The sequence below is a fragment of the Meleagris gallopavo genome, chromosome 22 (assembly GCF_905368555.1).
Source record: "Meleagris gallopavo chromosome 22, MGAL_WU_HG_1.1, whole genome shotgun sequence".
Taxonomy (NCBI): domain Eukaryota; kingdom Metazoa; phylum Chordata; class Aves; order Galliformes; family Phasianidae; genus Meleagris; species Meleagris gallopavo.
In genome coordinates, this window is record NC_139425.1 from 65,927 (window position 1) to 81,010 (window position 15,084).

Consider the following 15,084-nt stretch of genomic DNA (forward strand, 5'->3'; position numbering starts at 1 on the left):
CATGTATGGAATCAAAAGGAAAGCTGGTGCTAGAAGTTGGAGCATTTTTTGGTGGAGTTGATACTCATTTAAATGAACCGCATAGGCATCTTCAAGGTGAAAAGCAGCTTATCTGTGCTATGTTTCAAATTACAGCAGCGTTTGGAATGAAAGTTAAATTACCGCAAGCTCAAGCTACAGCAATAACATAATGCATTTTGAGAAGCTGGCTGAACACGGTCCTGTGAATGGCAAAAACTAGGCGCCTTGCTTTCTGTTCTGATAAAGGAATGAGAGGATAAGTTTCAGACCTCCGACAGAAAAAACAACGATTTTTTGGTATTTGCTGCTGTTTCCAGGTGACATAAACGCGCTGCCTGCGGATGTCCAAACGAACGTGTGGCAATCGCGACCCGACGCGCAAGTGAGGCGCTCCCCTCGTCTCTGCCCCGGCGGAGCCCCGCGCAGCGCTGCGGGAGGGAGAGCCGACCGGGGTGCGGCGGTCGGTGCGGGGCAGCGATGAGACCTCCTGCCCTCCTGCCCGAGAAATGCGCACCCACACCTACTTTTTTTTTCGTAAGATACGCCCCCCATTGTTTGGAATAGCGGTTCGTATAAAGACAAAACACCGCGTAGCGCTGCCGCGGCACGGGCGCGCGGCGATGCGGGGCAAACCCTCCCCCCGCACTGCTCCGCGGACCCGGGCAAGCGCCCTGGGCTGGGGGCCGCCCGCCCGCACCCTCCGCTCTCCCCGAGGCACGGCTTTTTTTTCGCAGCGCGAAAATGGCGGAGTTTCCCCTCCCCGCGGGGTGCGCCGGGGCCGCCCCGTCTGCAGGGGGCGGTGCGGAGCGGAGCGCCGCGGGAAGGCGCTGCCCGCCGGGCTCCGATCCGCGCCCTCCTCCTGCCCCGCCGCCCCTCGTCACGGCGCGCCGCCCGCTGCCCTTCGAGGAGAAAGAAAGAAAATAAATATAAAAAAAAAACAAGGCGAAACCCGCGCGGGCCGCAGCGCCCGGCTCGAGTACCGGGAAGCGCCGCCGCAGGCCCGGGCTTGGCGGTGCCCTCCGCCGCCCCGCTGACCCGCACGGCGCTGCTTACCGGCACGGCGCTGCCGACCCGCACGGGGCGCCCCGCGGCCCGCTCAGGGCGGTGCTGGCGCTGCAGGGAGCGCGTTGCGCAGATGCGGGTTGGGCCGCGTTCCGCGGCGCCCGCGCGGCCCGGAGCTGCGGAGCCCCGCGCCGGGAGGGCCGGGCGTGTGCGTGAGTGAGAGTGTGCGGGGGGAGGGGGCGGTAATTGGGCAGGTTGGGAATGTATGCACTTAATGAGCGCCGTCGCCATGGCAACCCTCGCGTTCTTCGGCGCCGCGCCGTCCGTTCCCGGTCCGGCCGTGCGATTTCGGGGAGCGGCCCGACGGCAGCGCCCGGGCACGGCGCGCGGAAAGCCGGCCGGGGAGAGGTCTGGGCGCGGCCCGGTTGTCGGCGGCAGCTCTGCTGCGCTCGGGCCCTCCGTGAGCTGCAGCGATAGCGGTGAATCCGCCTCTCCTTCCGTTCCCCCGGCCTGTAGCAGAAGCGAGCAGGCACGAAGTACTCAGTCCTCACAACGTGAACTGCGGGGCAAACCAGGCTCCCATAGCCCTGCTTCGTACTGGGGCAGTGAGGGGGCTCAAATTTCACTCCTCTTTCTTAGAAATTTAAGCTTGAAATTGGGTTACGTTGGGCAGGGAGAGCAACCAAAACCCATCATGGCTGGTAAAGTACCTACCTCATATAATATAGATAGTAGACCTACAGGATGACATAACTGGCCCCTTAAGCCCCATCGAAGCAGGCCAGCAAAGGCAGCACAGGAGCAAGCTGTTCCTATGGAGTCCCTGCCACTTCACCGTGCCAGGATTTGTGCACTCTGAGACTTTTAACATGTTAAAAGAGATGCAGAAACCTGATCAAGCAATCAGAAAACAACTGCCAGCTGCTTCCTCTGCGGGTGCTGCCTTCTTTCCCGTTTTTAAATAAGCACTCAGTACTAAAGCAGGGAAGAGTCATCCCATAATGTATTTACACTGCAGTAGGAGATTCAAACAGATTCAAGTGAAGAGCAGTTGAGATCCAAGATCTGCCACTGGAAAAGCAGCCAGAACTCATCCTCCCTGTGCTGAAGGCACACACCATAGGTCCTCTGTTCTTGGCAATATTTGCCAATTAAAAAAAAAAGTTACAAATTCAAGAATGCTGAATGCCTGGGGAACAGCTGGTTTTGGCAAAACAAAAAACAAAAAACCTCAAAACCAACAACAACAAAAAAAAAACCATGAGGGTCCTCAGCTCTGCAGTGAGCCTTCTGGCTACTGTACTACACCGGTGTTCTACGCATCTGTTCCATTTTCCTGTGCCTCAACTGCCATTTCTGCAACCTCTGTTGTAACAGCCTCTATTTATTTCAAGTTACTTCTTTGTAATATTTGTATTTACTTTTAAATTTGTATTTACTTTTAAATGGCTCTTTTAACATATTTCTCCTCTCAGTTCCTCACAGCACTTGCTCCACGCTGAGCAGCATGGCCCTACTGGACAGCTCAGAACAGGAGCTGCCATCCCAAGCACTGTCCACATGTGAACCACTACTGCTCCACAGGTTAACTGCAATGTCACTGTGCCACTATGATCCCAAGTGGCTATTTGCTGCATTATTTTCATCTCACATTGATGCTGAGCAGCAATGATGGTGGCTGATGCTAAGCAGAAGTACTGTGTAAGGAAAAGGCTTTCCGTTTTACCTGTTTCTAGAAGCAATGTTTTTCCTGCTAGCTAATCAATCAGGTGCAACTGCACATCATTATACCAAGCAGATGAGGCATGAGCTATTACACATCTACTGAACAGTAATATTTACTATTTAAACACAATATAATCCTATTCCAGATGCACAGACCAGGGGAGTATTTGTCAAATTTCACCCACAGCACCATCCATCTCATCTTCCAATCACTTTCAACTTTCAGCTTCCTGTAAAATGATGCAGCCCTGGAGTCAGAATTACCCCGAATCCTGTCCAGAGCTAGGAACCACTGCGAAATGCATTCTAAAACATGTTTTAGCTGTACACATCAACTTAGTGCCACTACTTTTACAGCAGTATGTATCACACCAACTGCTGTGATGTGCCCTTACACCTATATTTAGCTAACCAGCTCAGGTCATTATTGAAAGATATCTCCAAAAGGGTTTGAGCCATTTCAGAGCAGTTGACTGCAGATTTTTATAGGTTAAGCTAAAACCCCACAAAATCATGTAAAACGAAGCAAATAAACTTCCCCTCCAACATTCACATCTAGCAAAAATAAGTGTGAAGAAGCTTTGAGAGTTTAGCTACTCGATTCCTTCCAGCTAACCACAAAGCTAAACATGGGAAAATAGGTCAATCACAATGCTCAGATACTCTTATGATCCGAAGAACAAGCCACTACACAAAACAGTTTTTATTTAGTTTTTCTTCTCACCTTTTAAAGCAGTGCATTCCTATAAATATTACATCAGCATTGAAAAGCAAACAAGAAATACAGCAAAGATCTGCTAACTCTGTTGCAGGAAAATTTTAAGTATGTATCTTGCAAAGTTTTCCACGTTCTCTCAAGGGCATAAGGGAACATTAGCTCAACTGGTTTTGTTGCTTTTTTTTTTTTTGAAGACTCCTCAGTTTACAGTTCTGTAAACTTGGGCTATCTGAACACATCCCCAGATTCGCTCTTTGACTGAAGAGTACATTAATCACTGCTCTCATTACAGTGCTAACATAAATTAGATTTAAGAATTGGAAATAATTTAATTCATACCAGGTATGAAGTAACAAGCTCAGCAAGCTTGTTCTCTTGTTCTTAGTTCATTTCCTGCTCTTATTTAAGAAGTGATTTCTGAACATCTGCCATGAAATAAGCCTGCATATTAATCACTACCTCAATTTCAGGCTTCAGTCATCTACCCAGCTCAGGAATAATCATATTTTGCAACTTTCTTCCTCATCAGACCTGGTGTATTGTTTTATTCTCTTTTCCATTAAAACATAGAGCTAGAACACAAGAGGAAGGGCCTTTCTGAACTGGGGAAAAAAGGAATCCTCTTCTGATATACTGGCAGGCAAGGCAGATTAAGTTAAGGCAAATACAAACTACAAGTCAGCATGAAGCCCTGAGCAATAGTGTATTACCAGATATCCCCACTGAGATATATAATAGCCACTGGCACCTTGTCTCTGTGTGGAACAAGTTGCAAACACTGCCACAGCTCCTACTTGAGCAGTGAATTATTTGCCGTTGTGCAGATCCAGGAATCTCAACTAGTCTTGACCTGATGTAGAATTAAGGCCACTCCTGACTACTGACTGTACTGCAGCTTCTTCTCTGCAAGAAGGTCTCAATTCACTTCCAAAGCTGAAGAGCATTCCAACTCACCCACATGAAGCACAAGCTCTCCTACTGTTTATCAACAGTTCCAGACACATTACAGACATGAAGGGTTTTCACCATCTCACTTTAAGGCAGGCACTTAACATCACGTAAGAGGTGGATGGTTGGACTGGATGATCTTTGGGGTCTTTTTCCAACCCTGTTGATTCTGTTATTTGCGCCAAAACAACATTTAAGGAGAGAGGACTTAAAAAACAAACAAAAGAAGGAAAGCCCAGGTACAGACTCCAAACGTATTCACTGCGATTCTCAAAGCTTTTATGGAACAGCACTGATTTCCCCTTCAAAATTTGCTTTAAGACAAAACAATTTAAATTAGTCCTACACATCGATGACTACGCGTGTTCATCATTCTTTTTTTCCAAGAACAAGTTTATGTTGCATTGTATCAAATGCAGAAGGAAGTTGCATGCCTAATAAACACGCACATCCCTGAAAAGATGGTTCCCACATCAGGTTAAAAATCTGAGCTGAATAACACCAGATGCTTTTGCCTTTAATTGTTCTTGTTACATGTTACAGCTGCCAAAGACTGCATGCATGCAAGGCTTCCATGCTCTTCAAGTTTAAGACATTATTCATCCAAACTACACTTTCATAAAGTCTAAAAGATCAAGTGTACTTGATCACATACAACAGACTGAGTTTTTTCTTAACTCAGAAATATGATTTTGAGGAACATGTATTTTACAGAGCCCCAAGAGTATAATCCAGGGGTAGCTCTCCAGAAAATCTGACCTACATCCTGAAAGAAGACTAAAAATATATACACATCCCCCCAGAAAACAAGGAAATGTTATTTTTTATAATTTTAAGGGATTAAAATCTTTCCAGCCATGTATCTTAGATCCATCCAACTTATGTTGAAGTTTCCAGTAAGTACCCACAGTTGAAGAAGGAGGGAAAGTATTACGAGCAGCTCTTCCATGCTTGGGATAGACACAACATGGACAACAGTAATAAGTCATTTTGCCACTACAAAGCACAAAATTAAATCATTTCAGTTCAGGTTTCACTAGGATATGTGCTTAATGGTCAGCCAACTTTACTCATCTTTCAATCCCTAGAACAGCTACTAGTACACAGCAGGCAAAAAAGAAAGTTCAGGCCTTCTAGCTGTGATGAGGAATCTTCAGGTAAAGCAACTCCTGACAAGTTAGCATCACATCAGTCTCATTGGAGTATGCACCAGATACTCTTATGCATGATCCAATTATCTGAACTGATTTCTTAAGTCCTGCTAAGTCAGAGATGTTCTACATTGTCACATCTGAAGAAAAGACAATGAGCAACTAAAGAATTTCTTAATGAAAAACTGTAGTTGGCTGACCAGCTCATCTCAGGCACAAAACCAAGTTTTATTTTGAAAGCTCCCAACTTTCCTGCTGAAAGAAAAAGTAATTAATCAAGTGTAAAGAAAGTGATTTCCCCAGGATGAGGCAGAGAAAGAATTCCATTGCAAGCCAATAAACACAAGAGTTTGAGTCACCAATTTAATTTTATACAAGTCAAACTACACATTGTATAAAGAGTACAAGGCAGTTCTAATGTTGCATGTTACAAAAAAAAAAATCAATTTAGCTATAAAGGGGAATTTTTAGGATGAGTTCTATTCCACAATTTAAGTGAATTGGCAACTGTGGTTTAGCAAAGCATTCATTAAGACTAGAACTCTAGCTTGAAGAGATTACACTTCCAGTAAAGTTCAGGTTCAAACAATACGATCTTAGTTCTGAAGCAGAATGTTAACATAAATGAGTCTAAAGGGAGCGAAGTTTTATTTTGCTAGTTTTCATATCCAATATATATTTCAAGGCTGACAAATCATACAACATACTAGTGGACTTCAGCTACATCCAAGAGACACATTAGTGTCTGAGAACTGCCACTTGATAGTCAAGCAAAAAAAACATCAAAAAGCTTTCATTCTTTTAAGTTTCAAAAGTATGATTTGTAGCAATACAGCATGACACAGGTTAGAGTACCTTTGTTACCTTTAATACAGTCACAGTATTGGGGAGGAATGTTCTTTTGGCAAGTTAAGATGCAAAACAAATGCTCCAACTTGAGTTTATTGCTGGTCTAGCCTTCCTAGTTTAGTTTCTTGCTTTGCAGCCTGCTTCCACAAATTAAGATAAACCAGACAATTCTGATCTGGCCAGCAAGACAATCTTGCTTTTGGTAGCAAGCTGTAAACCTGCTAAGTCAATGATACTCATAGTTCTAAAACCAAGGAGGAAAAAGGAAAAAGCCCAGATTTAAGCCTGTTATATTCAACTTTTAATATAAAAACTACTCTGTACTTTAGAGTAGTTAAGTTACTCCAGCAGAAACACTATAAAAAAAATAATCAAAGTTCTACCTGAATGTCAAAAAAAAAAAAAAAAAAAAGGGGGGGGGGGGGGCCTTTTCTGCTTTGTACCACACCATCTGATCTCGTATTTTCAAATTTAGGATACAAATTAAAGCTTTACGCCTCATTACTTAGTTCATAGGCCATTCACTCCTGCAAGAAAAAAACCAACTTCTGAATAGCTAACATAACACTAATGGCCTGACAAGTAGGAAAAATGTTCCTTAATAGTGTGCAAGGTAAGAGGAGAGTTCTAGTCTTAATCTCTTGAACTAGATCTTGATCGTGAGCGAGACTTTGAACGAGATCTGGAACGGGACCTCGATGCAGCTCTTTTGGGTGGTGACTCTGAACGAGCCTTGGCAGATGGCTGCTGCTGCGGAGAATTGGAACGAGACCTACTCCTTGACCTGGATTTTGACTTAGTATCTCCTTTACCATTTTCTTTGGGAGATCGAGACCTGGACCTGGACCGAGACTTCTCCGACTTCTCCTTAGATCTGCTGTGAGAGCGTGACCCCCTGTCAGACTTGGGTTTTGATTTGCTCTTTGATCTGGACTTCCGGCTTTTAGATCTGGAGCGTGAGCGGTCTTTGCTTCGTGACCTGGATTTAGATCTTCCGAAAAGAAAGACAGCTTATTCTGCATGAACTGAAATATACTTATAGCTGTTTTAAATTGTTAAAAATTAATAAGCAGCAATTCTTGTATTAACAGAAAGCAACGGATCACTTACCTGGAACGACTTTTAGAGACACTACGGGACCTGCTGCGGCTGCTCCTACTTCTACGACTTCTGCTTCTAGATCGTCTTCTAGATCGTGACCTAGATGCAAACACAAGCAGGTCCTTACTGTTTGTTTGGTGTGCCCTGCCCCGCTATTAGCCACAGAGAAATTGTTAAAGAACTTCTCAGCAAAGCAACCACATCAAGATATACCACTAATCCACCTCAACTCAATATACTGTCAATTAATCTTATCATGTAAAAACTCTCATACTCCACTGCTGCGTTATATAAAACAACTTAACGTTCTCAGTAATCACCCCATTCCTAAAGCACCAACTGAAGGTAACCCCGGTAGGTCAGGCTGCAGACACACACACAAATGTATATTCTTAGTTTAATTTCACTTGTCTTGATGCAGAGACTGACATATCCCACACATTACCTTGACCTGCTGCAAGAGTAAGATCGTCTATGGCTTGACCGTGGCTTGTCTTCAACCAGCCTGATCTTCCTTCCATTTATCTCTGTGCCATCCAGTTTGTCCAGGGCACGTTTCATGTCCGAATATGATCGGAACTCAATTACTCCTTCATTTGTACGTTCTTTGTGAGCATCTGCATAGGTCACCTCACCAGCCTGCCTCATAAAATCCTTTTAAGAGTAGATGAAAAATTACACAATTATTTCATACGCATTTCACAGTTACATTAGCTTAAGAGACAAGTCTGAGCAAATGAAAAAGCACCGATTGTGTGCCAACACTCATATGCAAATGCTTCTCAATTATTTCCACCGAAATCAAAATAACATTTACACAGAAAGGAAGCTACTGCCCACTACTGATCACAACACATTCTATGACAGAACACTAATACATACTTTCAAATCCTGCCAACTACAGCGACTGGAAAGGTTTTCAACAATCAGTCTGTGCTCTGTACGAACAGGTGGTCCATATTTATCTCTTCCAGACTGTCTCCGACTGCTATATCCGCCACCACCCCCACCTTTATTGTACAAAGAAATAAAGTTAGATTGTCTTCTAGCATGAAGAAAATTAAAACGTTCTGAAAAAGTTAGTTAAACAGTTATATTTACTGGAGTAGGACTTTATTTCTCTATACCTCCAATAAACTTGCAATTTTGCCATAATATATACTAATGGCAAATCAAACAGACTGAAATCCTGTAAGTCTTCCTAAGATCTGTTAGAGAGTGACTGCTCCTTATTAGATTCACCTTGCTAAGTTTTATTTTACAGAACATTGTAAAATATAAAACTTAACTGATTACATGCATTTCTACATTTTACAAAAACGTTTACTAGTTACACTAAGTACTTACATCACAGTATGAGGTTTTTGGTGGTGGTTTGGCCACAAAACACGCAAGGTAACAGTCACCTAGTTCAGTTTAACCAGTTTTGTCTAACCCTTGGAATCCTCACCATCACCCTGCGTCTAATGGCAAAAGGCTGCTGTCGTCATGGCTTCCGGTAAGGTCAGCCAAAGGGTCATAGGGCAAGGGTCACACAATGTATGGAAAAGCCATGGCCAATCAGGAAAGGCAGTCATCTTAGCCTCAGTGGACACAGCCTCAGCCCCACTGGTCACTTTTAAATTGAAACATCAAGGACTTGTTAAAAAGTTTGAAATTGAACATGCAACAATTTTAAACAACATACATTCGATTCTTTTAAACAGATAGATTCCCACCCCCCTCCCCTCCTCCCCAACACCACCATTTCAGAGATTACTAAACAGCAAGCCGCAGTACTTCAGTTACAGTACCGGGCAGTTAATGCACACAGCTCAGCTCCTCAAGGAGCTACACGAATGAGCTGAGCATAGAGAAGTTTACAGCACGCCCCACGAATACACCACACTGCTGCTGGAAATCCTCCCCCACCCGTCACCACTGACTGCCTCTACCCCAATTAAGCAACGATATTTACTCATTAACATTAGCGATGGAACATCACTCTTTTATCTCAGCGCTCCTACGAGCGGGGAGCCCATAGGTTAGCAGAGCACATTATCTCTAAGCTACAAGAAACTCTTTCTAGAAGACGGCCCCAATTTCGCAGCCGAAACCGCTCCGCTTATATCCTCTCTTATTTCTCCGGGGTACCCGAGTGCAGCGCGGCGCCGCGACAAACCGCCGCCAGCGCTCCCAGCGGCGCCCAGGTACCCGCACGCACACCGACCCCAGCGCGGCCCCGCCCGGCCCTCGCCCCGGCAGCCCCCCGCAGAACGGACCGTACTCACTGCGGCTGCTGTAGCTGTACCCGTCCCTGTCCCGGCGGGGGCCGCGGGCGTGCTCCACGATCACGCGCTCCCCGCACAGATCCTTGCCGTTCAGCTCGTAAACGGCATCGTCGGCGTCGCGGGAGTCCTCGAACTCCACGAAACCGTAACTGGGTGAAAAGGAACCGCTCCGTCAGCCCCGGCCCCGCCCGCCGGCGGCTCCCAAGGCCGGGACAATGAGGGCCCCCCGCCGCAGCACTCCCGCTCCCCCCGCGCCGCCGCCATTTTGAGGCGGGCGCCACGCGGCAGCGGCGGGAGGCGCGGGCTGGGCCGCTAGTGTGGGGGAGGGGCGGCCCCGCGGGGCCTCGGGTGGGGGGGAGGGGAAAAAGGGAGGACGCGCCCGGACGCTCGCAGGCCGCTCTCGGCCCGCAGACGGCGCTCACCCGTTTTTGAGGTCGACCTCAAGCAGGCGGCCGTAGCCACTGAAGAAACGCTGGATGTCCTTCTCCCGGACGTGGTAGCTCAGGCGGCCGATGTACACGCGCGGCATATCCGCGGCCGGAGGAGGAGAGAGGGAGAGAGGGGAGGGAGAGGAGAAGAAAAAGAGAAGGAGAGAGAGAAAAAGGCGAACAGAGAGCGGGAAGCGTGCAATCCCAGGCCCACAAGCCGCACCGCCGCGGCCTGCTCCGCAGCACAATGGCGCCTGCCGCCCGCGGTCGCTTTTATAGAGAGGGGGCGGGACCGCAGCGGACGTTACGGCGAACGCGGGTAGGGGCGGGGCCGCAGCCGTGACGCCACCGCGCTGCCCGAGCGGGACGGTGGAAGAGAGGTGCGTAGGGCGGCGTGTCTGCGCGCATGCGCGTCCCTCCGCGCGTGCTGGAGCTTGGGGCTCAGAGGCCGCCCTGTACGCATGTGCGGGGCGGTGGCGGACCTTAACCGGGAGCGCCGTTCCGCCTATGCGCAGTGGCGTCTCCCGATCGCATGGCCCCGCGACCTGCGCCGCTGCGGCCGTGCTGTTGGTGCGGGCGTGCGGTCTCCGCGCGGCTGCACCGCTCTGGTGCTGCTCCCATCGCTGCTGAGCTCCCGTCGCCAGCCGTTCTCCACCCCGTTACTGTCCTTTTTCACTCGTGCTCTTTAAGGAGATAAAGATCCAGGGTCCCAAATTAGAAGAACATTGGTTGTGATTATTCATGTGAAATTGTCCGTGCTGGCACCCACAGCAAAGGAGAGTTGGATGCTAACATTTGGAGGAGGCAACGCAATTAGGTAATTCTTGTTAAAATGCCTGTGCTAGCTTTCTCACAGCGTGTAAACCTCTGCTTATGTTCAAGGATAAGAGGAAAGCTAAACCTCTTCTTAAGGGTTTCCCTGCAAGTGGAAACTCTTCATCATCAGAGCCTTAAATTAACTGCTTTTTCAAGAAAGGCTGCAGTTCTGTATTTTCACACAGCCCATGGAAATCCTGCCCTGTTACACAACTGCAGCGTCCCTGCCTCTCTGCATAAGGAATTTCTCTCCCACCTCCAGCAGGAAAAAAAGTTCTTTATGACAAATGTGTTGTTTGTGCACCCTCTGAGCTTCAAGACTTCAGCTGCTGTTTATTTCACTGCTTTCTGTTTGGAGAATATGTCCAGACAATGCTGCTGGAATTGAAAGAAAGTCAGCTCGGCTGTGGGCTGTATGGAGCATAAAAGCACAAACAGTCCCAGCACCTTCTTTGTTGTGATTTGCTTTGTTGAAGAACTGTGACTGGGGCCTACCTACCCCAAGCAAAGTGGTGTCAAGTTTTGCAAACAAAAGCAAACAAATGAAAATTGGTCTTTCTGTCACAAAATCTATTGGATAAACCCATCTCCCAAGAGCCACATCAAGTTAGAAAAAAATACCCAAATGAGTAAACAACAAAGTATAAAAGAGAGAAAGGTCTAGAAAGAGTCAAAATAGCACTAAAATGCATATACTGGATTAAAGGAATGTCTAGGATGGCAAAAGACAGAGAGTTGCCCGATTCCATCTCTGTTTGATCTGAGTCATTCCTAGCAGCATGTCTTGCTGGTGAGGGGAGCAGTGCTGCCTGGACCTTTCCGATTCTGGACTAGAACACATGCAAAGCCCATTCAGTGGCAGAGGAATTGTACAGTTATCTTCAATGCAACAGTGCCCATTTCTCCAGTGAATTTTCACGCCTGTGCACCAAGTGCAAATATCAGAGGATGGGACTGTATGAAGTTCCATATTTCACATGCAATACTGATATACCAGCATGGGGTGATGCACCTTTGAAGCCTCCTAGGGCTCCCATTATACGCTTTGGGAGGACATCTCAAAGCTCTTGTCAGATGACTGCAGAGAGAGACTTGCTGTAAAGAATGGAAAGTTGATCCCCGGTGCTTGGAGTCATGCTTGGAGCTCTGCTTGGAGTCATGCTTGGATCTTGAAGCATGACTGTTCTCTTACTTTGTTCCTATACTTGAGAGACGAAGGGACTTCATGGTGCCTTCTCACTGGGTGCTGTGTCCAATGTCTGCCTTTGGTGCACTTTCAAGCCATTTTGAAATCCTTGATTCCCACACCCCTGCCCTTTTTTTCCACTGGTTGTCCCCCATAATCACTTGCCTGTTTTTCACATTGCTTCTTTTTCCTCTGATATCCTCCCACTTCAAGGGGCTTGATGGCCGAGCTAAGGTCAAGCTGATACCTAGGAGGAGAACAACAAAAAATCTGCCTAGGCAGATGTCAGGACCCATATGACCAGTCTTGGATGTGATTAGAGGCATAATCTTAGCCTTCACTAATGATCTGTTGGTAAACCTGAGAGGCAAGAAGTGGCTGTAAAACAGGTATGTAGTGACCAGAGATGAATCTAACCTCTTACACAGGCTGGGCCTGCTAGTAGATGTTACTCACATGAGACACAGATAAGATCCAGTTGTCTTCTTCTTACTTCTGGATCAGTGGTCCTGGGCTGTTTCCCATCCCTATCTCTGTATTGTCCTATTTTTATGCCCCAACTTATTCCTTTCTTATTCCTGACACAAGTACGCATCTTTCTTTAAAGGGATATGTGTTTCTGACCCCTGAAAGCCCAGAATAAATGGCTCAAATGTGTTAGTTGACTGGCCTGGCTCACCAAATCAACCTGCTCCACAGAACTGTAAATTGCAACTCTCTAATTCAAACCTCTGATGCGTTTTCTTGGGCACATAAGACAAAGAGGGAACAGAGAAATGAAGATAAGTATTAGTCTTTTCACACAGCTTCCGCAGTGGAAGGTGGGAGAAGCGTCATAAGAAGAAATTACAATTCATCCTTTTTTTTGCTAAAGGTGAAAGGCTCTCTTGTTACAAAGACTTGAAGTCTTAATCATAATCTGTAAGATACAAAGAGAGCTCTGGTAGCTTTTTAATGGTCTTTTTTGTTAGCCCAATTAAAAACATATGTAATTTGTCTGTTTTGTTGAGTACTAATATTTGGCTAGTGATTATTTCTTACAATCTGTTGTCAAAGGAGTCCTCAGCATGAAATTGATGATCTTTCTCCAATCTTGCCAGTAGCAAGTACAGACATATGTGTGTGTCTCATGAAAACAGTATAAAATATGCATATCCTGAATTCATTATGTGTCAGCTATTTGTTGCAAGACTGACATCTCAGGACACTGCTGTCAGGTGTATGACAGTATTGCTGTTACACTTTCCTTTCAGATCAACAATTCCCTGTCATGTCTTTGGCAGAGAACCCGGTTCTGAGCTCAGGGTGCTGCTCAAGAGGCAAAATGTGCAGGCTGCCAGGACTGGATTTTTTGTTTTGCTCGCATTTTGCCTCGCTTCTTTAGGTGAATGTCACAGTCACTGATATCGAAGGGTAAGTTTGTATTTGCAGTTATAATGGATTTGTAGTTAAAGTAGATTCGCAGTTAAAATGGATTCACTGTTAAAATGTTAAAATAAAAGAGTTGCAAAAGCTGTCGTCATCCAGTCATGGCACAAACTAAAAAATGTTTCGAAGTGAGCAGAGGTACAAGAGATGTTCATGGCTCCCAGGGGCTGTTCTTCAAGCAACTCATCCATCTTCTGTGGCTTAGCAGATCCTTCAGAGCTGGGTCAGACTAGTCACTGACTTGTGAGTGTCTGCCTGGGCTTTGGACCAAAACTGAACCTCTTGACACATACACACACATCCACTCAGAGGGCGGTGAGCACCTGGCATAGGCTGCCCCATCCCTAGAGGTGCCCAAGGCCAGGCTGGATGGGGCTCCGGGAAGCCTGATCTGGTGGGGGGCAGCCAGCCCATGGCAGGGGAATGGAACTCTATGATGTTTAAGGTCCTTTCCAGCTCAGGCCATGCTATGATTCTGTGTTTCTGTGATACATGCAAATCTGCTGAATTGACAGTAACTGTTTCTGCATGTTAGTGGCTAGAATGTGATTTTTTAACGCTTTTTTCTATTGTGTATTTGGGTGTCCTTAGGTGTTTTGTGGGCACTCCCTGGGCATCATCAGTGCCCAGTTAAGGGTGGCAGCCAAGTGGCTTTTGTAGCTTGCAGTCTCTTGTTTTCTCTTCTGCAAAAGGATTTCATCTCCCTATGTATCCATTTTCTAAACAGAGGCACCCAATATAGGTCTGGAGGTATCCTTATACAGCTTGGACTTACACATATGAGCAGAGATAGATATCCTTGGGCAGTAGGTATGTTTGCTGTGTTTCCCCAGTAGCAGTGCTATGCGATGTGTGCTGTTTACATCTCCTATATGGTCATACATTCCAGCAAAAATACACTCTCCATGCGGACATCCTGCCTGTCCCTGAGAAGTGTCACAGTAATGTCATCTATTCTGTGCTCAGACAAAGTACTCATTATATGCTGAGACCTTTTATTATTATTATTATTCAGTTTGGGAAGTGTATCTAAAGGTCTGCTGTTTCATTTTGTCCTATATATGTTTGTAAGATTGATTGACCTATCTGTGTGAGAACTGTAGGTACAACTGTCACATTGCCGTTTTCATAGTGTCACAGAATACACGTGGTGTCTGTGCTTAGGCCAAAAAAATCTCTGATTTGAGATGTCTCCAAGACTGGTCCCCAACCTCTGCTATCTTGAGAGAATATAAAAGGTGAATGCTCAGTGAGGTAAAAGTGAATATTTTCAAATGTCTTCTGTCCAGCATCTTACATCACTGGAAGAACAGAGCAAGGATTCCCTTCTTGATTGTCTTTAAGTGATTCTCCTGATGAAAATATATTTTGAGCCTGTTGCCTCCAGGCAGAATAGGGCCCTGGGAGGTTATCACTGACTCCAGTCTGTCTGTCAGTAGAG

At 46.2% G+C, this 15,084-nt stretch overlaps 2 protein-coding genes and 1 long non-coding RNA gene across 8 annotated transcripts in view; 1 reads left to right on the forward strand and 2 right to left on the reverse strand.

Annotated features, from left to right (window-relative positions):
* L3MBTL1 (L3MBTL histone methyl-lysine binding protein 1) overlaps positions 1 to 1,280 on the reverse strand; it is a 37,719-nt gene extending 36,439 nt beyond the window's left edge. For 2 of the 5 annotated variants that reach the window (XR_014887704.1, XM_085241382.1), the window contains exon 1: positions 1,075 to 1,279. The gene's annotated coding sequence lies outside the window, so the exon portion shown is untranslated. Of the gene's footprint in view, positions 1 to 1,074 lie in introns of all 5 variants that reach the window. The other 3 variants (XM_085241383.1, XM_085241384.1, XM_085241385.1) reach the window with 3 other exon arrangements.
* Positions 1,221 to 13,669, forward strand: LOC146542900 (uncharacterized). Its single transcript, XR_014887706.1, has 3 exons — positions 1,221 to 1,235; positions 2,499 to 12,604; positions 13,469 to 13,669. It is a non-coding gene; the product is annotated as an uncharacterized LOC146542900 (long non-coding RNA).
* On the reverse strand, positions 5,915 to 10,348 carry SRSF6 (serine and arginine rich splicing factor 6). Of its 2 annotated transcripts, none has more exons than XM_085241387.1 (6): positions 10,208 to 10,348; positions 9,786 to 9,934; positions 8,398 to 8,525; positions 7,961 to 8,169; positions 7,525 to 7,614; positions 5,915 to 7,405 (listed from the first exon to the last, which is right to left on the reverse strand). In XM_085241387.1, the coding sequence occupies exons 1-6, from the start codon at positions 10,312 to 10,314 to the stop codon at positions 7,048 to 7,050; spliced, it is 1,041 nt and encodes a 346-aa protein (XP_085097513.1). In that variant the 5' UTR covers positions 10,315 to 10,348; the 3' UTR covers positions 5,915 to 7,047. The 2 variants fall into 2 exon arrangements, with proteins under 2 accessions (XP_085097513.1, XP_085097512.1); XM_085241386.1 differs by having other exon boundaries at positions 9,777 to 9,934.
* Positions 13,670 to 15,084: the final 1,415 nt, after the last annotated feature.

Excerpts from the sequence above, each read along its gene's own strand:
- SRSF6 (XM_085241386.1), bottom strand. The coding sequence starts at position 10,314 with ATGCCGCGCGTGTACATCGGCCGCCTGAGCTACCACGTCCGGGAGAAG. Across the intron at positions 9,935-10,207 it reads GAGGTCGACCTCAAAAACGG|TTACGGTTTCGTGGAGTTCG; the intron begins GTGAGCGCCGTC and ends CTTTTCACCCAG. Across the intron at positions 7,615-7,960 it reads TACTCTTGCAGCAGGTCAAG|GTCACGATCTAGAAGACGAT; the intron begins GTAATGTGTGGG and ends GTTTGCATCTAG.